The sequence below is a fragment of the Macrobrachium rosenbergii genome, chromosome 55 (genome assembly GCF_040412425.1).
Source record: "Macrobrachium rosenbergii isolate ZJJX-2024 chromosome 55, ASM4041242v1, whole genome shotgun sequence".
Classification (NCBI taxonomy): Eukaryota; Metazoa; Arthropoda; class Malacostraca; order Decapoda; family Palaemonidae; genus Macrobrachium; species Macrobrachium rosenbergii.
In genome coordinates, this window is record NC_089795.1 from 67,106,220 (window position 1) to 67,131,751 (window position 25,532).

Genomic DNA, 25,532 nt, shown 5'->3' on the forward strand with positions numbered 1-25,532 from the left:
GCTCCTAATGACATTCTTGGTAAGTAATCCTTTGGATGCCTTCGTCCCCCAATGAGACTTTCATGCCTTGCTGCCTCTCCTTTGGGAGGGGTTCCCCCTTAATCGTCTCTCACCTCATCAGGAGGAGATCATCGTTAGGGAACTGGAGACCAGAGTGACCTCCTGGTGATGGCCTCCATTTCCACCCAGGGGAGACGAAGTTCTCGACATGAATGGAGGTGGCCTTCTCTGACCTGATTTTGTTCCAGGCGTGGAAGTGGAAGAGCCCTGGAGTGGCAGTTCCCAGTCTCCAAGGAGTTCCTTCGATGAGAGGCATCTCAGTCACTCCGAGCAACACACATCCATGCTCCCTCTCTGTGACTCATTCCACTCCAGCTCACCATGCAGACTGTCACAATGACCTAGGTGTCTGTCTCTTTCTAGTATCTCTCCTATGTTGATGACCCCTGCCAGGGAGCAGATCCTGCCATGGCCTCTTGAAAAAGGCAAAGAAGAAGGAATCAAGCAAGAGATCGAGGAGGCCACTTTCTTCATCGTCATCTTGTCTGATTCCACCCCCTCCCTCTTCCAAAGCCCGCATATGGAAGAAGGAGGTCACTTCTCCCTCCCGAAGGAGCCCACTGGGTCCTCTGAATGGGTGCATCTTCCCCAAGAGAGATGCTAACTCTTCCTGGTCTTTGGACCAGGGGCCCATCAAGAGTCTCTGCCAAGATTCTGCTGATTCGGGAGCCAAGGGTGTGTGGACCTCCGAGGAGATCCAAGCACCCAGCACTTCTGCTTGGAGCCCTGGCTCTAAGCGTAGAGCTTTGCCTGCCTCTGCTCAAATCTCCTCAGACCTTCGAGCAGAGAGGTCTTCCGCAGAACCTTCGCGTACTGCAAAAGCTTTGAGCACGTGGACATCCAAGGAGGGGAAGAGTATCTCAAAGAGCTCAGGTTCTGGGGAAATCTCGGCCCTTCTCAACCAGTCCACATTCTGGTGCAGCACACTGAGAGAACGGGTCCGCGCAGGTGCTTCCCTCCTTCTGGCTACCGCTGAGTATGTATCAAGGGTCCCATGAGGTGTTGTTGAATCAAGATGGGCTCACTGGAGTCGATCTGAGGAGGTCCCCTGTCGCTGTCTTCTCACCAGGTGCCGCCCCTGAAGATGACTGGAGTACATTGAGAGGACGGGACAGTCCCTCGCCTGAGAGCCGCAATCGCTTCCTGGCCTGCCTCCCCGCTGGGCTCCGCCTTCACCTCCCAAAGTGCTTTCACATGCATCTGTGTGAACCTCTGCCCTCTCCTCGAACAACCCCTCCTGCGCTCATGCCAGAGAGGGCCTCCCAGACCAGTGAAGCCATCTCCACTGCTGGTTAGTGATCGCTTTGGCCTGCCTCCTGCTGGTACCATGGGTCCCTGCAGGACAGGCAGGTACTTCCTCCTCCTCCTTGTCCCCACTTCCTGGGTTTACTAAACCGCAAGTCCAACAGAAGGCCTCCATGATTGGACCGCTGTCCATTTGTAGCCCTACTCAGGACTCCCATGAAGCAGGTGTCTCAAACCACCCATTCATATGCCCAAATGGTTGAGTGGGGAGTAGGGTTCTCGTGAGGAATCTCCACCCATGGGAGAGTAGCAGAGGGAGGACTGCGGATCAGAAGGACCTGAGGGTCCTCTTCCCCGAGACACAGATTCTCTCGAGATACAGAGGACCTTTTTGGAGATAGTTGCATTGATTCGTCAACACAACGATCTTGGGGAAGGGGCCACGGCAACATCCATCGATTGTCCCTATGGCCTAGAAGTCTACTGGGGCCCCAAAAGAAGGAACCCAGAGCTTCTGTAGGCTTGCTTTGGTCCTTGCTTGCCGAGGGTGTATTAGATCAGGTTAACTCTCTTCTCTCTGTGGAGGAGAATTCCTTTCAATCGAACCACTGCCAGCCATTCCCTTCTTCCAAGCTGCAGAAGAAATATTAAGTGCCCTCAACAGAGCCACTGCTGACGGAACAGGTTGACCCAGACTTGGTTCGCCTAGTCCCAGGTTTATCGCTGCAGCAGCCTGGAACGGAAGACATATTCTTCACGCAACAAGAAGCAGTGACCCTGGAAGCCACTGCAATGGCAGCCTCTGGGCAGTTCTCTGGTTGGACTCAGGTCTCATACGTCTAAGATTGCAGCCCAGCTGGTCCATTAACCGCCTAGACTAACCTCTGAGACTATGCCAGTTTGGGTAAAGACTTCATCTGGCCCACCAGATGGCAAACTCAGGGGCTGGCACCTGTAGTTGAGGAGGAGGGAGCGGTCCTTTCTCTCCGATCACTGCTAGTCGGCTTGGACTCAGCTTTGGCTCTTCAGAATGGACCGGTGCTAGGTTCTACCTCTTTCCTTCCTCGAGAAGAGGTAGACGCTACGGTAGACGAACATTACGTCAAGGATGACAACCGATTGTCCACCAGGCAGTGACAAAGGCCTCCGGGTCTTTGTGTGTCACTACGGCCCGACCTTTGGGTTTGGCTAGCAGTTCTTCAGGACCTAAGGAGTCCCAGACTTTGAAGGGCGCTCGAGGAACAACCCAGCCTTCTTCTGCCCATACTAAAAAAGGTACACAGTTGTGCCCCCTTTCAGTCCAGTAGAGGGAAGGGAACCTAGGGAAAGAAGAAGGGAGGAAAAGCTAGGGCTTGTTCTCCACAAAGCTGTCGCCAGTGAGGGGTGCCTGTCGGTTACTGGGCAACATGGCAGCGACATGGAGCCAAGACCCCGTGGTAGATGTCCTTCTCGGGCGGGCTCTACTTCCTTTCGAGTCTCACCACCCCTCAGGCTTTCCAGTCTGTTCCAGTCCTACATACCACTCAAAGATCAGTTCTCCAAAGATCGACTGAGAGAATGCTATAGGAAGTTGTGACAGATTGTCCCAAAGCTTTTACAGCCCAATCTTTTTTGTCAAGAAAAGAATTGTTGTGGGCACAGTTATTTATTCTTCCCTTGAACCGGCCTGTTCACTATTCTCGTTCAAGATGGAAACGCCTTGCCCAGTGCTCGCCCATCAGGGAGAACAACCATGCTTATGGTGGTGGACCTGGCGATGCGATTCAAATACCCATTCATCAGTCCTCTAGCAAGTATTGTCCTGGGGAGATGGTATTCCACCTGTGGTACTTCTTTTGGGCTCTCAACTGCTCCCTAGGTGTTCACACAAGTGTTCACCCCAGTTTCAGCTTGGGCCCATTCGCACAAGATACGTCTATTCAACTCTGTTGAGGTATCTCGATGATTGGCTAGTCTTGGCAAAACCTCGTCTGCAGTTGCTCCAAGACAAGGATCGCCTTCTCAAGTTTTGCTGTGATCTGGGGACTGTAGTAAATGTCGAGAAAACTGATCTCATACCCAAGCAGAGGATAAAGTACCTGGGTATGCTGATAGACATGGCAGCAGCAATAGTCTACCCCTCGGACTCTCATATCAGCAGGTTCAGGGAAACAGCGTAAACGTTCTGTCCCAGCAAGAACAACCAGCATGGCGGTGGCAGGTCGTTCTCGGTCACCTGTCGTCCATGGAGAAGCTGGTCCCTCATGGATGGCTTCACCTTCATTCTCTCCAGTGGAGAATGAAGGAGTTCTTGTCTCCAGCATGGGATCTCCCTTCCCTTCCCTTCCCATCCTCCTCTTGCAGGAGGTGAGACAGGACTTAGTCTGGCGGCTGGACAACAGGAACCTTGTAATAGTAGTGTCTCTACTCACTCCCCCTCCTGAGATGCTTGTCCTCAGACGCTTCGACCGAGGGACGGGGCACAAACCTGGAAGAGTTGCTGATCTCAGGTGTGTGAAACCGAGATGACAAGCACCTTCATATATGGTGTTGATGAGTGACAGCACGACAGTCACCAGGGTCAAGTAATAGGGACAGAGTGGAGAGGCTTTTCGATCTTTGGGGGACCCCATTGATCGACCTGTTTGCCACCTGGCACAACAGGAAGTTCCAGGTATTTTGCTCCATTGTTCCTGACCCATGGGTGGCAGCAGAGGACGCTTTCCAACATCCTTGGGACAACCTGGACGCTTACGCCTTCCCACCATTCTGTCTGCTCCATTGTGTGATCAACAAGGTAATGATCACCAAGAGCCTCGGAATGACTCAGGTGGCTCCCAAATGGCTACATGATGAATGGTATCCAGACTGCACAGTTTTTCCGTCGAGGCACCAAAGAGAAATGCCCCCAGCACAGCCTCCCCCGCGCCAGCCACATCGTGGAACAGTTCCATCAGTCTGTAGAGTCGCCGCACTTCACCGGTTGGAGACTATTCAGCACACTTGAGCGAGGCAGGTTGCCAGCACAGCAACAGAGATGTCTGGCATATCTGTGACAGTCCTCTACCGGCAATCCACCAAAGGTAATGGCCATCTTCAGACAGTGTCGTGGACGGTATCTTCGGTTGAGCTACCGATAGCGGTAGTGGTTTTGATTTAGAAAAGCTCCTTCTTCCAGCAGCTAATTATAGTTACGCCCTCCATGGTCCTCCGATAAGGGCGGGACATTCTCTGAAGATTGTCATTGAGGGGTCAGATAGAGCTCTCGGCTTAAATTAAGGACGCTGTTGGCCCATCCTCCATACCAAAAAGGGCCAATGAAGAATTAGAGTCCTATTCTACTTAACGTCATTTGTAACATAACTACGGTCATTGTTTACTACCGTACGATGGTTGAAATACAAGCAAAACGGCTGTTGTTATCTGATTCGGTTATAAGCAAAACAACAGTTTCTCATTCGGTTGTTTATGGCTGTATGCATTTACGCAATAGTATAATGTTACTAACAATATCGTAAGGTGAATTATCGTAACTCAAGCACTACCCGGGTACACGAGCATTTTAATACTTTTATCACAAAAAGTGCATTCAATCATGAAAAATATATGAAAATACAGTAATTAGTGAATATTTCTCAATGAAAAATACTGCAAATGGGTGAATTTTCTGCAAATAATGTGTATAAATGTTCCATAGAGAAATCCGGGAATAGGCGAGTCCGCGAATCGTGAGAACGCAAATACGGGGGGTTTACTGTATAGAGATTCATTTATGCTAACTAGAAGCAAGAAAAGTGCTCTGAACTGAGTTAAATACAGCGAAATAAACTTACTGTGTAATCGATTTCCAAACCAAAACATTGATCGCAATTTATAATACAAAAGCTAAGAGTATATACAATATTATTGGATACAGTAAAGTAAAGCATCACATTTTAAAAGATCCATGGAAAGATACATATTCATTATGTTGATGTTTGTATAATACAATATTACAGTAATATGTGAATATAGAGTACAGTATGATGTAGGCTAGGCTACCATATATGTATACGATATACCATAGAGTAGGCAAAGCTAATTCTTGTTTGTTATTCAGCCTAAATTCTTGTTTGTCATTTAGTTTCTCTTTTTATTGAATTATCATATGTCAATCTATATGAACCTCCAGAATTAGCTGATATTAATAATTACCGTATATGTATAGAGCACTTTATAGTGTAGGCTAGGCTCTGTTTGAGATAAGTTTTTTCCAACAAACGATGGGTTATTTGAAACCTAACCCCATCGTAAGTAGGATAATACCTGTATAAGCATTTCTAGTTTTTTGTTTTGTCTTTGGGAACCATCAAAATAGTCTGGACAAGTTTTTCTTCCCATGGTGATGCTCAACAAGTTGTGTAGTTACCTAGTGTGTGTAAGAGTACAGGCACCCCGCTCTGAGTGTACAGGGGTTTAAACGAGTGGCCTTTTGCTGACAAGTTAGGGGTAATTGGTCTCCCTTCATTCTGGAAGAATCTGCTGGTTCCTCGGGCAAAGGCGGGGTGAGCTGTCACATGGGTCCTGAAGGTATGTCATGCAGTTGTTATATAACTGAGTATCCTTTCTGACACCTCTCACCTAAGTATAGAGCTGTGAAATCCTTGTGTTAGGCATTGGAAGAGAGGACCTTCAGCAGAACCTCTCGCGGGCACATGGTCAGATATTGGTCTAAGACAAGAGTCGACCCAACTTTTCATCTCGAATGATATTTTCAACACATCTATTCGAGGAAGTACTTCAAAAGTCTGACAACTTGAACATACAGTTCCTATACTCTGTTCATTTTGTCAGAGGCACGGTCCTCTTCCTTGATCTCTCGACCAGGAAGAAGACCTGAACGTGGCAAACTACCAGTCTGTTCAGAGACTTACCCAGATTCCTCCCTCCAATAAGTGTCTTCCTATATAAAGGCCGAAAGATTTGTATATCATATAGGGACAAATGGCAAATTTTAAAAGTAAATTGTATTTTTCCTAACTGTACAAACCTGAGGTCTTTATAGTTTAATGCCCACCTCATGCCACCCCTCAAGCTGACACAATTTACCTGGGCCAAAAGTAAAGTCTCACTCTCCTGGGCCAAAAGTAAAGTCACATTCTATCGACTGGGCAGGTGGGACTCCCACCCGGTCATTAGGTAGTTAACTACCTGACCACCTTGTTAAGAGTTTGACAGCCGGTTCCAGCTTCGCTGAAGGTAATTCTTACATAAAGACCTCAGGTTTGTATAGTTAGGAAAAATACAAATTACTTTTAAAATTTTTCATTTCAAAACTACAGACAACAACCTTCAGATATGAAAATATGCCCCTATACACCAGTGTGTACCTTCACACCCCAAAAATTTAATAGTGGGATTTCCTAACAACTAATGATAAGAAAAAAACCAAGGTTACCCTTATATTTGATTCAGGAGAAAGCATCCCCACCGCAACAATAGGACTAAGGGCTTTACACATCTCACCTAAATTTGAATGTTTCACAAATAATGCGTGACAAAAACAGAGTTACATCTCCACTGAGCTGTGCTGACAACCGTCTCTAACAAAAGGTTTTAAAGGAAATAAAAAGAAGTGCTTACAGCAAAGACGTCATCAGGCTTTAATTTAAAAAAGGGTGAAAGCTCAGGAATCAACTATGTGCACTGACTTCATCAAGCATTCTTGGACATAGAAGTGTTTGGCCTCCTAACAACACAGTAGAAATTTGTAGCTCCTCCTCTTAAGGGTTAAAGTCTGTCCAGGTAAACCCTTAAGAGTTCTAACTGGACATAAAGGCACTTCCTCATTACCTACCAAAGCAGTTAAATTAAGCACTGTCACAGATCTGGGAAGGGCTTTCATTTCTATGTCTTTTCTCTAAGCAATGAAAGAAAAGAGTGAGGTTTCTACTAGAAAAAAGCCCACATACAAGAAAGGACTTGAATCTCTTTGATATGCTTTTCCACTGCATCATCTATTTCCCATCAGCAGTCTTCAGTTGTAAATTTGAAAACAATGCACATTTTTATATTATATAATGGCATGTAAGGTCTACAGTACAGCATTGGTTCTTCCACGCCCCCTACCCCTAACATTTTTGCCAATTATAAACAATATGTTGTATATTTGTATACAGTACTACATTATTATACTGTACTTCATTGCTTAAATGAGTATATGGTTGAATGATAGATTTTTATTTCATTGCTGTTAGATTTTTTATAAGTATGCACTACAGTATACTATATTTTAATGGAATAAACAATGTTCATAGAAAATGGGCAAAACAAACATATGATGAAACTAAATTTTATCTTAATCCTTATTCAAACAGTTTCAGCGTTAAACAAAAAATACTAATTACTACAAAAATAAAATATTTTTACTATTAATACAGTTACTGTATTCATGGATCATGACCACATCAAAAATTATTGCACATCCTCCTTAGTGATTTATTTATCCATATTTATAGTACAGTAGTATCGGAAAACAAAAGACACTGATGACATTAAAACCATATTTATTACAGTTTTTTGTCATTGTTACTAGTTTAACTGTGTGTAATATCAATGAAACAGTGGATTATAGCCAGTAGCCTTTTTGACTTGCTATCACCAGTGGGATGGGTGATACTGGCTCCTTTGGCCAACTAGTTGGGGAATATTTGGTGGTGTTTGGCTCAATGCACATCGCAGATCGCTTACCACATTAAGCATGATTCTTTTCTTTGTTTTGATTCCAACTAATGCTGAAAACCCTACTTCACACAGGTAAGTAGAAGAAAAGGGGAAAATTACTTTTAGGATTCACTGAGTGATTTTCTGGTAAACTGAAAGATATATTATCCAGAGAGCACAAGAAAATCTTATCATAACAATAAAAGACAATTTATACAGATCTGAAATGAAAATTGACTTATATTTTCAATATTCAGCATGTTTTGAGATAATAATTAGAAAACATATGGAAGACTACGGTCTACCCCAAAGCCAAATCAAAAAGTCCTTCACAAGAAGGCATCATGCTTACCCCATACAAAAATGGGAAAAAAAGCACGTTAAAAGAAATAGAAGAAGATGGAAGAAGTGGTAATGTTTTTGGCAATTTTTCAATTAACATCACAAATTTAAAAAATAATAGGCACCATCTGGGAACCCCGCTTGTCCCCCCAGTTTATTTAAGAATCATTGCTGTACAGTGATGGGAGGGGGAAAGGATTAGATACTAAATTGAACTGTATATTAACTAATGCTGTATGACAAAGGACTGACTCCAGATTCCACCAACCATCCCTGTGTCTCTAGCAGATCATCCCAGCTGATGCCCATCTCATCCATAATTCTTATCTACAAGAGTCATGGCCTTTCCACTCTTCTAGGTATACATTAGTAGTTTCAAAGGAATATGTGGATAGGCCAAGGACATAACAGATCAATGCTCTTTCTCTTCTACTGTTACATATTTCCAGACTTTAATAATAGGCCATTAGCATGGTATGTTTTACTTGACATCACTTCACTATGCAGTATAATAGTAGTTGAGGAAATTATAAGAGTTCATTAAACTACTCAGCCTGATTGCTTATTATTATTATTATATACATTACATTATTAACTGTTAAAACTAATGCTGCAAATTATCTTTTTTTTTTTTTTTACAGGAGGCAGCACAATGTCAGCTTTGGAAAGTCTTGTTGGATCCTTAGGTGGAACAGGAGATGAAAACGAGACTGATGTATTATCAAGTAATGTTACAGCCTGTGGAACAATCTCATTCAACAACTCTGCCTCAGATGATCCATTAACTCATGATTCAGGTGATGCTGCTGACCTATGGGCCACTAACCCTTGCACCTCTGCTCTGCTTGCTGCCTCTGATCTTACTAACCCTTTGTTAACCAATCATCACCTGTTGCCCACAACAACATTACAACAGGTTTCTACTGGAGTGGGAAAGAGTAGTAGCAGTAATTTATGTACTTCTCCCTCTCGTCAGAGCTGTACCTGTCCTCTCTGTGGTCGTCACATTGCCCAGAGACGAAGTTTAAAACAACACTTAATGTCAAATTTTCACAGACTACCCCCTGCCAAAGCTGACAGTGTAGTAAAAGAATATTTAGCAGCAGTTAATAGATAGATAATGACTTTTGTAACAATGCAAACCTTACTTTCATTCCATTTTTCACATAATGATAAGTTTTTAGTTGTAAAAATATTTTTAAATGATTTAAAACATATTTTGAATACAGTATGTCTAACTCTATTCTGAACAACTTGATCAACACAAGCTATATTACTTTTTTGCCAGCTGTGATAGATGATGCCAAAATAATCTATTTACATAAATGTTTTTGAGTGAATTTATTTTAAAAAATCCTGTAAATATTTGTAAATATGAGCCACACATCTTTGCAAACCTTTTGTAACCTTGCATGCAGTAATATCTCTACATGAATTAAAATATGAATAACTAATAGTTTTGCTAAAATATTCCAAGACTGATAATTTGTTGATATATATAACCATATTTTGCTTCTTAATCATCCTAAGTGAAGTGAAGCTTCAACACCATTCCAGTGCAATGAAGACTTGTCTCATGTTGTGAATGATATAAATAATAATGACAAGAAATCAAAAGTTTTACCCAACCTTTTCATCTTCTAAAAAATAATTTACACTTTTTTATGTATTATACTGTACTTTCATTCCACACTGTTCCCTTTATTATAATTTGGACAAATGTCTTTGGAAAACTTTGATATCTAAGAGCATTTAAAAATGCTAGAATGTAAACTGGCAGAGTTTTGCTTAATGTCTTTAACAAACACCATACATGCATGGATGATAATACTAAGAAAAAGAATTTATACAGAAGTTCATTTTCAATTTACCAGTTAAATAACTTCAAATATTAGGTATTGTCCAATGAAAATTTAGGGAACTGAAGTATCATGCTGCCATTATTTGATAGCTAAACTTGCATACCAATTTCAAAGGTACGTGTCGATAAGGCGCTAGGTAAAAATAAGAGCTAAACTTGCATACCCATTTTAAAGGTACATGTGAATAAGAGGCTAAGAAAAAATATTTTTTTATAATTTCAAGTTCTGTCAATTCATGTACATATATAAAATCCAAATAGTTCTTGATGAAGTTTAATGAAATAAGGAACAAGTTAACTGATGCAATCAAATTATATGCACATCAGAATCCAAAAATATGTAAAAGTCTGTGAAAATGAACTATAAATGGTGGGATTAGTCAAGCAAAGTTATCGTAGAATGATAATATACCCAGGATTTCAAAACAATTTTAGTAACAAAAACCCAACCCAATTTATACACAAAAGGCTTCCAAAAAAAAAAAAAAACTGCTGAAGCTTGCATTGGCATCACAATAACAAAGGTTCACAATCCCATACAATATTTTTTCCAAGTATACATAGTGTTTCCAGAATACAAAATTTTTTCCAAGTATGCATAGTGTTTCCAGAATTCAAATGTGTATTCTGAAGTGACCTTAACACATGAAAGCCATCGCTACAAGTAATTTCCTTCAAACTTAAAAGAAATGCAAAATTTATTTTAAAACACCCCTGCAAAAAACAAAATACTGTAGACGAAAATATCACATTCAGTCAATAAATATCTACTTCTACAAGTTTGAATAACTGAATTATGAATTCAGTATCAACTCTAATACAAAATTTGGAAGGATGTTATGTTTTGACCCCTTTGTGTTGTGTGTAACATTAACTGGGTGTTCCCCTCCATATCATATGATTAGATTCTACTAGTCATCAATGACAAATATCGAATTTGCTGTAATTGTAACCATATAGTCTGTTATTTTATTTGTTCCAGCCTTGAACAAATAAAATGCGGCTAGGAAACAAACTTTATTCAATGAACAAATTTGACTCTAACAGCTGTGAAACAATTGCTGATATTGATTCATTTATTCAGAGCTGAAAGGCCTTGTTTGATGAATGTTTTCTAGCGCATGAATTTGTTATCACAGAACCAATATTCATCAGGAATGCACAGTCATCCTGAATGATATATAAATGGCCATTTTTTAACTTTCTAAGCAAGCATCCAAAAAGTAAAGTCTACCACATTTGGAAAAAAAAGAACATGAAACAAATAAGAAAAGCAGAGCAATAATATCCTCATAAAAGATCAAGGAGAAACAACAAAAGGTTAATGTGCACTGTACAGTATACATAAAAAACAGTAGTTGAGAAGCATCACAAAAGTCAAGGCAATGGTGCACGGGACCATAAAATGGTATTTTCTTCATAAAATTAAGTTTCATATACTGTGTACTACCAAGTAATTACATAGCTATATTTTTCCATTGGCGTGGCAGCTAAAATTTTAATTTCATGGTAGCGATACTATTGTTCCACTATCGGGGAACAATAGCAACAACAAAACAGGGGAGCTCACTTCTTTTATGCTTAATGTCTATGAGTGAGGAGGAGGGAGGGCTCTGATCTGTAATTACTTGATAAGTACACATTATATGAAACTTAATTTTATCATGAAAATACCATTTTCATATACGTAACTTACCAAGTAATTACTTAGCTTAATCCCACATTGATAGGTGGTGGGATATATAGACATTCTGTTCCAAAAACGATCAGGTATGAAGACAAATTTGAAACATAAAATCTGTTAGCACTGATAAAATGCTTGTTGTTTCCTTACCTGGTAAGAGAGCTACTGCAGGTGATTACTGCCTCTGGTCATTGCTCATCTTGACCTGTAGTGACTTAGTGGAACTGCCATGAGAAGTCTCTACTTTTAAGTGGCGGCTTTGGAATAAAGGAGTCTTCCGAATACTCGCAAAGCAAATGAAAAAAAACTGCCCTTGTCCTGGGCACAGTACCAGAAGATAAAAAGAATAAACAGTGCTGTCACCTACACCAAACAAGAAATATCTAAAAACCATCATACCACAACTAAAGACTGGTGGGCACTCCAGGTAACAGTAACCCCCAGGCCCCCAAAAAGACTCAACACCCTAATTTCAAGGGGAAGATGTTACAGATAGGAAGGAATGCTTCCTAAGCTTCTTCCCCCAACACCATGCCAGCCACCAATAACAGAACTTATGTACTGCAATTTTCGAAGACCATTTTTATTTCCTTCAAATAATGGGTAGCAAAAATGGAGTTACACTTCCAGTAAGTCAACTGGAGGATAGCTGAAAGTGACATATCATGCCTGAAAGCATATGAAGTGGCGACAGCCCTGATCTCGTGTGCTCTCACCTTAAAGGTAGGCAGGACGTCCTCTTGGATTTGTGAGTGCGCCTCTGCAATATGGCTCCTGAGAAAAAATGACCGCAATTTTAGACATTGGTCATGAGGGATTTTTGATGGCACACCAGAGGTTGTTGGCGGGGGCTCTGATCCTCTTGGTTCTGTCTATGTAGTGCCTAAGTGCCCTAACCGGGCAAAGGACCCTTTCCTCCTCTGGTCGGAGAATGTCCATCAGGTTTTTAATGGAGAGCAAGCGCGGCCAGGGGTTGGATGGTGTCTCATTCTTGGCTAAGAAGTCTAGCATAAACATACAAATTGCATCTCCCTGAATGAAACCAATACGCTTGTCAATGGCCTGAAGTTTGCTTACTTGTTTTGCAGTGGCCAAGGCTATGAGGAAGAGTTTTCTTCGTTAGGTTATTATGAGACGTGGAACAGAGAGGCTCAAAAGCAGGTCCCTTTAACCACTTAAGAACTACATCCAAGTTCTAGGATACGGAGTCAGCTCTTACCTGCTTGGAAGTCTCGAAAGACTTGATAAGGTCGCTAAGGTCTTGGTTAGAAGCCGAGCCTTAGTCCCCTATGATTAAAAACAGACCCCAACATCACTCTATAGCCTTTGATGGTAGATGAAGAAAGCCCTTGGCGGTCCTCAGGAAAAGAAGGAAGTCCGCTGTCTGGGCTGTAGTGGTTTTAGCAGACAAGATGTTACAGCTGCCACACCACCTACGGGAAGCAGCCCACTTTGACCAGTAGACTCAGCTAGAAGACTGACGCCTACATCCCACAATAACTTCCGCAGCTTGCCTTGAAAATCCCTTCGCTCTGACAAGTCTCTGGACAGTCTGAAGCCTGTCAGAGCTAGAGCAGATAGGCCTTGATGGAATTTCCAAAGGTAGGGTTGTTTGAGTAAAAGTGGATTTTGAGGGAGCAGTCTGGGAAAATCCAAGAGAAGTTTTAGAAGGTCCGGGAACCATTCCTTGAGAGGCCAAAACAGAGCTATCAGGGTCATCATTACGTTGTGATGGGATAGGAACTTGTTGAGGACTTCTCTCACCAAGTTCAATGGAGGGAAGGCGTAGAGGTCCAAGTGTGACCAGTTTATCAACATGCCATCCGTCGCCCATGCCTGAGGATCCAGAACCGGTGAACAAAAGTGAGGAAGACGGTGGTTCTTTGGTGTGGGGAACAAGTCCACAGTTGGCCTGCCCCACAACTTCCATAGTCTGTTGCAGACCGCAGAGTTCTGAGTCCACTCTGTTGGAAGGACCTGTCCTCTGCGACTTAGTTCGTCTGCTAACATGTTTATCTTCCCTTGGATGAACCTGGTGACAATCTTGACCTGATTCTGATCTGCCTATATGAGCAGCTCCTTCACTGCCTCGCAGAGGGAGAAGGAGTGGGTTCCACCTTGCGAATGCACCACCACAGTCTTGTCTGTGACTGCTTTTACAAAGTACATTAAGCCCAAATGATTGGCAGTCAGCTCTTTGACATTTATGGGCAGAGTCCGTTGTTCCGAAGACCATGTAACGGAAGCTTCTAAGTTACCCGGAAGGGCTCCCCAGTCTCGGTCTGAGGTGTTTGCATAGAAGAGGAGGTCGGGGTTCACAAGGCATAAAGACCTTCCCTCTAAAAGTCTGCTTGCACACATCCACCACCGCAGGTCTGATTTTATCTCCGACATTATGGGGAACATCACTGAGTCTGGTTGCTTCCTTCTGTTCCAGCTTGCCCTTGGGAAGAACTAAAGAGGTCTCTTGTGTAGTTTCCCTAACTTCACAAACTGCTCGATGGATGAGAGAGTTCCCAATAAGCTCATCCATTGATTTGCCGAACATGATAGGAGTGAAAGAAGACGTGTACAGACTGAAAGCATGACTCTAACCCTGGGCAAGAAGGTTTTCTGAAGATCCTTCATGCACTGTTCCTGCGACGATGAATGGAGAAGCCAATCATCCAGGTACAGGCATACATTGATGCCTAGAAGATGCAGCCACTTCACAAGGGGTGCTAGAACTCGCGCGTAACCACCTGATGGGCCGTGGAAAGGCCAAAACATAGTGCTTGAAATTGGAAGACTCTGCCCTTGAAGACAAATCTTAGGTACTTCTTGGACTCTGGATGTACTGGGATATGGAAATACGCGTCCTGCATATCCAGGGTGATCATCCAGTCGCCCAGCTGGATGGATGTTAGCACCGACTGATTTGTCTCCATTTTGAACTTTGTGTTCTGTACAAAGAAGTTCAAAGCGCTGACATCAAGGACAGGTGTCCCCCGCCCCCGATGACTTTGGGAATACGAACAGGCAATTGTAAAAGCTTTTGGTGGTATGGTCTTCTACTACTTCTATGGGCCTTTTCTTTAGGAGAGATGACACTTCCTCCACCAGAGCTGCAAACCTCTCGGAGCCCTTGGAGTATGTCATCAATGCAATCGGCGAAGACATGAGAGGAGGTACTCCTTGAATGGGACAGAACCTTAAGAACCTTGATTATCCAAGGCTCTGCACCTCTGGCACTCCACTTTTCCCAGAAGAGGAGTCTGGCTCCTACAGGGACACGAAGGATAAACGAGTCATTTATTGGAAGAAGGTTTGGATGAGGTCCTCTTGATGGACCTAGTGGTGAATTGTACCTTGGAACGGGGTTTGGAGGAGAAACCCTGTCTGCCTTCCTGAAAGGGCTGCTGTTGAAGAAGAGAGAGAGATTTCACAACAACAGCAGAAGGCTCTTTAGGGCGCTTGGACGACTGAGCCAAAAGATCCTGTGTCTATTTTTTCTGCAAATTGGTGGCACAATCTCCTTCACAGCCAATTGTGGAAACAGTTACTGCTTGTCCAAGGGAGAAAACATCAATGCCAACTTCTGAACTGAAGTCACTCCCTTTGTGGTGAAGCAGCACCACAACTCCCTTTTCTTCATTTCTTCAGGACTCAAATGGAAAAGAGGGCTGCAAGCTCCAAGGAGCCATCTCGAGTGGCTTTATCAGTGCATGACTATACACTGAGCCAATCCATTAACAAGTCTGTCACCAAAACATCATCCAGTCGAGGAGAAGTCACCTTGGGATGAGGCAGCACCTCTCAAGGATGGAGCTTCTCCCGTAGCATAGGACAAATATCTTCTGGCTGTTAGCTTCACTGGAGGAAAAGCAAAAGTGGCCTTCCCTTGCTCTCTTTTCATAGCAAGCCAATCCTCTACTTCCTTTAAAGCCTTCCTCGTAGATGAAGAAAGAACCATCTTGGGGAGACAACTGCTGGAGTCTACTTGATTTCTTATAAGGGAGGTAGAAGTAGGTGAAACTGGAGCAGCTGGCTGGAAATGCAATGGGAAAGTTGCTAAGAAATACCTCAAATGAGAAGCATATGCCAAGGGAGTCAGTTCTTGAACTACCTCCTCTTCTGCAGAAGAGACCGGAGACAATGATACGTCTCAGAAAGGCTTCAGTGCAGAAGGCGTCCTACACAGCTGGCTCAGAACATCTGCTAACTTTTGCGTGACATGAGCAAAAGACAGATCCTCTATGACAGGTGCAGGCAAGAAGACAGGCTGACGCTTGGGAGAATGCACTGGGCCCTCATGAGGGAGCCTGGACGAAAATGAGGAGTTTCCTAGCAGCGGGGTGCTTGGGTGCCAAAAACTTGTGTTCTGAATGAGAACGCTCAGGCGAAAAGCAGTCCGGGCTGCGTCACGCACTGCAACCTGGCTGAGGGCTGAGCGACGGCTCTCTAGTCTGCTTCGATGGAACAGGAGAAACCTCATTGGCATGACATCTCTTAAAAGGACAAAATTCGCCCAGAAAGTGCCAAAAACGCCTCGTCTGGCTGGAGAGATCGGAGTCCGAAAGCAACTGATGAGCACTGACAGACACACCTTTCCAATGGCTGTCTGAAACACAAACGACAGAATCAGATGAGGGAGCGACTGTCTGTGAGCAAACCCCACCAACCTCCTTTGGAGCTTTGGTATGTCTCCTCCCAGGTTCAGGGGAGTGTGACTGGGACCTTCATCTGGGAGAATTGGCGGGACAAACAGCCACCTCCTAAACTGGCATTGGCAAAACATTATGTACTTGATCCATTAGAACCTTAAGGGACTCACCTAACTTCAGATCTGTGTTGACCACAAGGTCAATTTTCTGGTCAAACTTACTCTCAAGGCTGGCAATGGCATTGGGTTCGGAAGCATGGGAGCTGGGTAAAGGAACTGATGGCAAAATATTAGGAGGGCTAAGGATGGGGGATAAGGCTAAAGCCGGGGGATAAGGAATGTTATGGTCATCAACAGAAAGAATAGTAACAGGTTCTAAACTATGAAGAAGTCACCTTCCTCTTTGTGTCTGTCTAATTTCTCTAAATGAGATTTTCAAAATTTCCCACTGCTTTTCATCTCATCCTTTACATTCCTCACAGGTAAGATCCTTTGAGTACTCTTGTCCTCTACATTTATTACAAATCTTATGAATATCGTAGGTCACCTTAGTCATGCGGGTCTTGCAACCCTCCCTACAATATCTAATGCTGGAGGAACTTGAACTGGCTATTAATATCACAGGGGTCTCCTAAACTAACTAAACTCAAGTGAAAAGCTACCAGAACAAAGAATACATCGCCAAATCCTGAGAAAAAATGATGAAAAACTCCAAACAAAGTGCCAAAAACATTGATGTTGAGTCAAAAGCCAGCAGAAAAGAAGCGAGCCCCTCAGTTTTGTTGTTCCTGTTGTTCCCCGATAGTGGGCGAGGTAGTCACCTACACAAAAACAATAGTATCACTACTGTACTGCAAACTTTAAATTTTAGCTGCCATGCGAGTGGAAAAGTATAGCTATGTAATTACTTGGTTAATTACTTATATGAAAATATGAGTACAGCCCCTATTACACTGATGGGCATCAACATCTAAGCTCTGCAGTAAAGAGTGTGAATGCCAGCAATATACAATGATTAATCAGAAGTTATTTAAGGCTAACTTAGTAACTAATGTGACATCGCACTTACATTTATTGGAAAGGAATATAAAATTTAGGGCAAGGGTCCAAGCGTGGGACTAATGAGGTCATTAAGTACTGAAAGGGAAATTGAGAGCAAAAAAGGTCTTAAAGGTGTAACAGGAGGAAAACCTCGCAGTTGCACTGAGAAGAGACTGGTAGGAGAGGGTGGAAATAATGATGGAAGAAACAGAATATGAAAGAAAGCACTGTACAGTAAAAGGAGTGAAAGGAGTTGCTTCCAGGGGCCAAAGGCATGCTGCAAAGAACCTTAATGTAATGCCTACAGTGCACCACGTAAGCTACACTGAGCAGTTAATGCTGACAGTCTTATCAAGAGATTTAGCAGTAAACAGTGGTCAGCTAAAATGAAATATTATTCACTTCTGCTGTTTGGCTTTCTCAAAGATTTTATGATTAGAAAATGGTTGATGATGGAAGAAAGGTTCACACTGGATTACCTTGCCACTCGGAATATGTACTTGATGATGTTATTAATCTGCAAAATGCCATAAGATTTAAAAATCTTGCTTAACAGAATTCAGCATTATCTTGAGAGATAGGACTCAAAATAAAAATACACAATGAATAGAGTATGGACAAACAATGGTAACCAGTACACATTCTCTTGAGTTAGCATTTTGTGACTAAAAATGGCAAACGAAAAAAAGTGAATGGAAACTAGTATTGTCAATCAAACACTCATATACTGAAACTGCATGCAAAATTTAGATTATATACAGAACTAGCAGATCTGTATTTCTATGCAAACATGTACTTTGGATGGAAAATTAAAATATATATAAATTATATATATATATATATATATATATATATATATATATATATATATATATATATATATATGTGTGTATGTATATATATATATATATATATATATATATATATATATATATATATATATATATATATATATATATATATATACACATTTATACACACACACATATATATATATTCATTATGAATGTCTCTTTCGAGAAGTAATGTGGTACATTAAATGTTCTTGTATGTTTTGATCCTGATTACATTATTTCCATGTCAGTAGTTCACTTTGATATCTTCCCACATAGTTGTCTACCGAATGTAACATTGTCTTGTTCTAATTATTTTCCCATTTATGAATGTGTTACTAAGGATACCCAACGACAGTGAGGAACTGGAGTCCTTGTTCATTTAAAATATATTATCAATACTGCTAAAAATTTATTCATTTGCATTGAATTCTGTTTAACAATCAATTAGTACATCATGCCCAGGCTATTTATACAGTTTCTTCTTCTAGCTATCATGGTAGTCGACCACCTATTCACTGTTCTGGTTCGATCATGATTTCAGGAACATATATAACACACATGCAGGACCACCTATTCACAGTATTTTTCACAGAGAAAAACACAAATTACTATTTTCATATTTTCATGATAAATACTTTTTATGATAAAAACTATTAAAATATTGTAAGGAGCATTTTTAGAGGCTTTTGGTTTTGAAACTATCAAAAAATAGAGGCAGTTATAAATATTTTTAGAGGGTTTTAATGTTTGTGGATTGAGCTTTTGAGGGGTTAGTACACACGCTAAAATACAGGGTCAGCTGTGCAAGTTTACGCGGTCTGCCACCATCTGCACTAGAAAATTCTTTTCAAATCATTGCAGCCAAAGAATCAAATACATATGTTATGCAGTGAATAAGTATGAGATTCACTGATCAGGATTATGAAAGAGAGAGAGAGAAAGAGAGAGCGAGAGACAATGTTTATAATTTAAAAATGATGAGCCATGAGACCAAGTAAATTGAAGTGTAACCAAAACAAACCTCCAAGATGTGGGAAAGGAAGGAGGCGCTAGAGGAAGACTAAGAGGAATCAAAAGGTCAGCAAAATTGACCTGATTTGTCCTTGCCAAAAGTGGGAGTTAAGATTGAACCATTAAGAGTAAACTAGACGTCCTCAAGGAGGCGGAGTTTTATTCAACATAGGTCCAGAGTTCATTCTGATCAATTTTTAGCCAGAGTTATTTTGAAAACCAATTGGGTAGGATTTGTGTCACTCGCTCCTCTCTTAACATCAAGAAATTTTAAGTCCAGTGTGGCTGGCCGTGTGAAATAGTTTAGTGTTAAGAATAAACTTATGAAAACCGTGCCCGGCGAATTCTTACCCCTCCTGGAAAGTAGAAAGTATTAATAGACAATTTCAACCTAACTTACCGAGTCCCCTGCGTTACTATCAAGTGAAAGTCAACAGACAGAAACGGAGTCATTCATATGTGGTGCAACGCAAGACAAATAAAAGTGCACCGCATAACAAATAAATTTTTTTGATGTTAAGAGAGTTGAGTGACACAAATCCTACCCAATTGGTTTTCAAAATAACTCTGGCTAAAAATTGATCAGAATGAACTCTGGACCTATGTTGAATAAAACTCCGCCTCCTTGAGGACGTCTACAAATGTGCGCTGGGCGAAATCCTCCGAAACTGCCACCAATTTATTTGTTATGCGGTGCACTTTTATTTGTCTTGCGTTGCACCACATATGAATGACTCGTTTCTGTCTGTTGACTTTCACTTGATAGTAACGCAGGGACTGGTAAGTTAGGTTGAAATTGTCTATTAATACTTTCTACTTTCCAGGAGGGGGTAAGAATTCGCCGGGCACGGTTTTTCATAAGTTGATTCTTAACACTAAACTATTTCACACGGCCAGCCACACTGGACTTAGAAATGTCTTGATGTTAAGAGAGGAGCGAGTGACACAAATCCTACCCAATTGGTAAATAACTCTGGCTAAAAATTGATCAGAATGAACTCTGGACCTATGTTGAATAAAACTCCGCCTCCTTGAGGACGTCTACTTTACTCTTAATGGCTCAATCTTAACTCCCACTTTTGGCAAGGACAAATCAGGTCAATTTTGCTGACCTTTTGATTCCTCTTAGTTTCCTTCATGTTTTTATTTTCTACATCTTTGGAGGTTTGTTATATTACAGCCTGCATTCTACATATGCTCATGCATAATATCATTTTAAATTATAAACTCTCTCTCTCTCTCTCTCCTCTCTCTCTCTCTCTCTCTCCTCTCTCTCTCTCTCTCTCTCTGGCACAGTGTTATTTTGTCATTATTTAGTGATGTTCTTGACCATAATGCAAGATGATTCCTACATACACATGTTTTTCAGTCTGTTGTGTGCATGTAAACTTTTAACAAGGTAAACTACACTTATCTGTGGAATTTAACTCTGCTTTTTGTTTCTCTCTCTCTATCTCTGGTTTGTTTATTATCAAAAAATTATTGAGAGAGGGGCGAACAACATTTGCTTTGTGTAATTTTCAATCATTTGTGCTGTCTATTTTTAGGTAGCCATGTATGTGTGTGTATCAGTCAGTTGGCCTGCTGTATGAAAGTATGATTTAAACTCTTCTGCACTACCATCAGGTGGATGAGCACAGATAAGTCTTGAGTTGAAGATGTATTACAAATTATTTAGTAATAAAACTGTGAAAAAGGATTTTGACAGAGGAAAATCTATTTCTGAGGAAGGTCCCGTGTCACCCGGTGAAATTCCATTACAGCACTAATTTCTAGGTATAACCTTGCTAGATATACCAGAGAAAAAGAGCTTTCAGGAAAGCTGGGTTACTACTCCAGTCGAGCGTCTTCTAGGAAGCGTCGGTATAAGAAGGGGTGAGTGAATTACCACTACCACGGAAACCTACTCGAAAGATCTCTCCTTATCAAAAACCCCGAACAGAGCGGTGAGAGTTACAGCCCCCACACCAAACACCCGCCAGGACGGCGACACCAGCGCCACCCACCTCATTCCATGCTAGCACTAACCCCAGACTTGGCATGTGCAAGAGGGAGGGAGAGTACTAGGTAATTCAGGGGAGGGTCACGGGTGACACGGGACCTTCCTCAGAAATAGATTTTTCCTCTGTCAAAATCCCTTTTCTGAGTCCAGTCCCGTGTCAGCCGTGAAATCGTGATAGAGAATCATGCCAAGGCTGCAACTACTAGGAAAAAGAAATGGAGGGATAATCTGAAGAAAAGGCAAAAGTTTTACCAGAATAATTTTAATTAAGCAATCTCTTCCGTGTAGCAAGAACACTAAGACTAAGGCATATTAAATGTAAGGCACATTAAAGAACTTAATACTATGAAACATGGGCAGGTCCCGGCACGACGGAGAAAAAGCCCCAAAAACCTTTAAAATTACTTAAAGCAAAGTGAAACATGAAAAGCGCACAAAAATAACTGCAAATATAACCTTAATACTATACACGTAAACTTAGGCTAAACACGTAAGAGACAAAATCAATCAACATTAATATATACATTCATCTGGGGTACATGGAACCAAATAAAAACTGTCCAGTACCCCACAAGAGAAACAATCATGGCATTTCAGATTACGCTTTTTCCATCAACAGGTACAAGAAACAACAATATGAGGAGCCAGGCAGTGAGGTATAATCAACCAGGAGAATAAGCAGAAAAGTAAATGAGGCAGGCGGGGGGGGGAAAGGAAAGGACAAGGATATGATTAATTAAGGTGGGGAGATGACACTTCCCACAGCTATGGTAGAAAATTTCAGGGCTTGAGCGTTTTTAAATAGTGGCGTTTAAACACTAGAGGTGATTTCCAACCCGTAAATTTAGATAACTCGAAAAGTCCATATTATGAAAGTAATTAATGGAAGTGGCAACTGCTCGAATATCATGAACCTTGGGGATTGAATCTGGGTTGGCCTGTTTAATGAAATATAAAATTTGTTGTCTTATAGCATTTAGTGAAAGAGTACCACCTTTCTCCTGATAAAAAGAGGACCCGACTTACTCTGTGGAGTTCTTAAAAGGTAAGATTTAAGTGTATAAACTGGACATAAAGACTGGTCTTGAGGAAGGGGCACCACCTTCCAAGGAGACCACCTGTCCTGTGGGTCTTCGTTCTTAGCTAAAAATCTAGGGTCAGGGAAAGGAGGACCTCTCCAGATGGGAGGAAGTTCACATAATTATCACCTCTAGTGAGAGCCGATAGCTCTGAGATTCTAGCACCTGAAGCCAAGCTAATCAAGAATAAAGTCTTCCTTAACAGATCCTGATAAGAGCAATGAAAGTTATCCATCTCTGATGCTAACTTAAGGACGTCATTGAGAAACCACGTAACAGACTGCGGGCGTGATACTGGTCTCAGACGAGCGCATGCTCTGGGGATAGATGAAAAGTAGGAATCTGTGAGGTCGATTTTAAAGCCGTAAAGAAAAACTTTCTTTAATGCTGACTTGATTGTGGTAATAGTGGCCGAGCTAGGCCTTTCTCAAACAATGATCTAAAGAAGGAAACTCCTAAATTAGCTGTCATGATTTTGGCTTCAGATGCTTTTAGGAAGGAGGCTAATTTTTTGACTGCTGAATCATATTGTCTAATAGTAGAATCTCTTTTATCTGATTCTAAAAACAGAGTGTTGACAGGGTCAATGTTCGCTCCTTTTTGAGCTGCGAATTTTATAAAGTCCATAAAACTAGGGCATTCTGAATTCTTGAGGAAGCTGACACAGTCTTGGTTTGTACTGTCTGAGTCAGAATGGGCTTGGGGATCCGCAGACTCCGTAATCCCAGTTCCTGAAGAAGAGGGAACCAATTGCTCTTCGGCCAATAGGGAGCTACTAGGGCTAATTGACCTTTGAATGTCCTGAGTTTGTGTAAAACTTTCAGCAGTAAGTTTATTGGGGGGAAAAGATAAATCTTCTCCCAATTGTTCCAATCTACTGTCATTGCGTCTATGGCGAACGCCTGAGGGTCCAGGTTGGGAGCCACATAACAGGGAGTTTGAAGTTGCTCTCCGTTGCGAACAGATCCACTTGGAGGCCCGGAACCTGGCAGCAAATCCATTTGAAGATTCCACGTCCAGGGACCGCTCCGTCTCTAGCGGGCATTCACCAGACAGAGATCCCCGCCACCGCGTTCATTGCCGCTTCAGGTGGGTGGCTGTGAGTGCCGGCGCCGTGCTGATGCAGCGGAGAAGATAGCAACCATTACTTGGTTTGAAGGCTTTGGATTGAGCCGCCCCTGGCCCGATGCAATGAACTGCCTGCGCTGTCAGCTGACCTGATATATGAATCCGGTTGGGGGCAGATTTTCTTCAGAGTTAGAGGAAATACATATAGCTTCAGGTGTTTCCTGTGGAACTGCTGAAACATTTGTGGATACGTTCCTTGTACTTTGTTTGGGTGAATATACTGTGGCTTGAAATCTGTGTGAACTACTAATAGTGCGGAGAAGAGTGAGCGGAACTGCAGTGGACAAGCCTTTGACAAGGCCACGATTAACCTTGTCTTTAAGATTTGTAGGATGAGAGACCTTGTCTCTGAAGCTTTGACTTATTAGCTCGCTCGCCACACTCTGTTTATGTCTTTTAACTTCGCTTTTAACAGCAGGTTTGTCACTGAGAACAAAGTAGAAAGAACAAGAACCCTTTTTCTTGACCAGGACATTGGGATGCTGATGGATTTTTGAGAAATCTCTGGTGAGAGATGCCTCTCTTTCCTCTTGGGAGGCGGAAGGGACAGCGTGTGAGATGACAGATCCCAGTTGAGGCCCAACCACTGAAACCGGGACTCCGAGTCAGGCGGGACTTTCTCTGTTCAGTTGTTCAGCGACTCCGGAACTATTGATGAGCTATGGGCGTGGCTTTCTGACACTCCCGGAACTGTTGGTGCCAAATTATCCAGTGCGTCCAAATATGCTAGGGATATCCCTTGAGACCGGGTGCTGTGCTACCGTGTCCATAGCTTTGTGAATATCCTGAGGCGCGATGTTCGGGCCGAAGAGGCATGAGCCCTGAAGGTAGGCCTGATTCAGTCTGAAACCGAGGAACTGAGGAGAAGTTCAGCATAACGGGGCGTGATAATAAAGCGTCTGAAGATCGATAGAGAGTGGTGGCGGCTCCACGCGGAAGTAGAGTCCCGTGCCTGAGCTTCCCGTAGCATCTCTTGAGGTGTAGCATTTTATGTAGCGATTTAGGCAGCGATAGATCAGGATCACTCTTTGTTGATGAGTCTTTTTGGGAACAGTGAATAACTGCCTTGAAACTTTCAGGTGCACCACTTTCTTTGTGTATCAGTTTGTTGAGCCGTTCTGTACCTAATCCCTTTGGATTGCTGTGTGGGTGGCGCTGGTAAAACCTGGTTAGAGGAGGAGGGTTTAGTCAGCTCCATCCTGGGTAACTGGACACAATGCTGTGTGCCCAAAGCTGGTCAACTGGTCCCTGAGAGCAAAACAGAGCGACACTTCTGTGTTCTCTCAATTGGGAGGAGCGGGTTTATTCCCTACCACGTCAGAGTCTTCCCGCTAGGGTGGTATTGGGCTCCTCTATGAGGGCTTTGCCTCTTCCTCCCCCTTGCAACCCCTATTAGGCCGTGAAAATAGCCAGCCCTCCCTTGTGTGGGGTTGTGCGGTGAGAGCCACATGGCGGGGAGTGCCAGCTGGTTGAACCCATGCGTGCCACTGTTGAGGTGAGCCTTTGAAGTGGAAGGCTGTGCCACTGCCGAGACCGGGACGGCTTGGACTACCGCCTGGTGGTGAGGCCTCTTATGCCTCCTGAAGCGTTTGCCTCCTCTCGATTGGGGCCGGCCGATTCTGGGGTCTTACGCTTGTAGGCTGAAATACCCCCAGCGAGAACGAAGACTTTTGTTGGCCCGTGTAGCCTCGGCCATAACACTTGTGACCTCCTCTTCCGGGAAGAGGTTAGGTCCCCAGATCGAGCTTTTCACGAGCTTGTTGGGCTCGTGACGGATAGTTGCATCGGCGAAGATGAACTTCCTACATTCCAGTCTGGCCATGATGAATTCAGATAAGTCAGACTGAAACCTGCCAGCAAGGACTTAGCCAAAACCTGAAGAAGGGCTCGTCCGAGCAGGGAGACGGCGTAGCTTCAGTA

General features: G+C 42.5%; 1 protein-coding gene across 10 annotated transcripts in view; it reads left to right on the forward strand.

Annotated features, from left to right (window-relative positions):
• The window catches only part of LOC136835369 (broad-complex core protein isoforms 1/2/3/4/5-like), a 946,407-nt gene that overhangs the window by 825,641 nt on the left and 95,234 nt on the right, over window positions 1-25,532 (forward strand). For 7 of the 10 annotated variants that reach the window (XM_067098811.1, XM_067098810.1, XM_067098800.1 and 4 more), the window contains one exon: window positions 8,970-9,125. In XM_067098811.1, the coding sequence (XP_066954912.1) occupies window positions 8,970-9,125 (156 nt within the window). Of the gene's footprint in view, window positions 1-8,969; window positions 9,940-25,532 lie in introns of those variants that run through there. The other 3 variants (XM_067098809.1, XM_067098815.1, XM_067098814.1) reach the window with 1 other exon arrangement.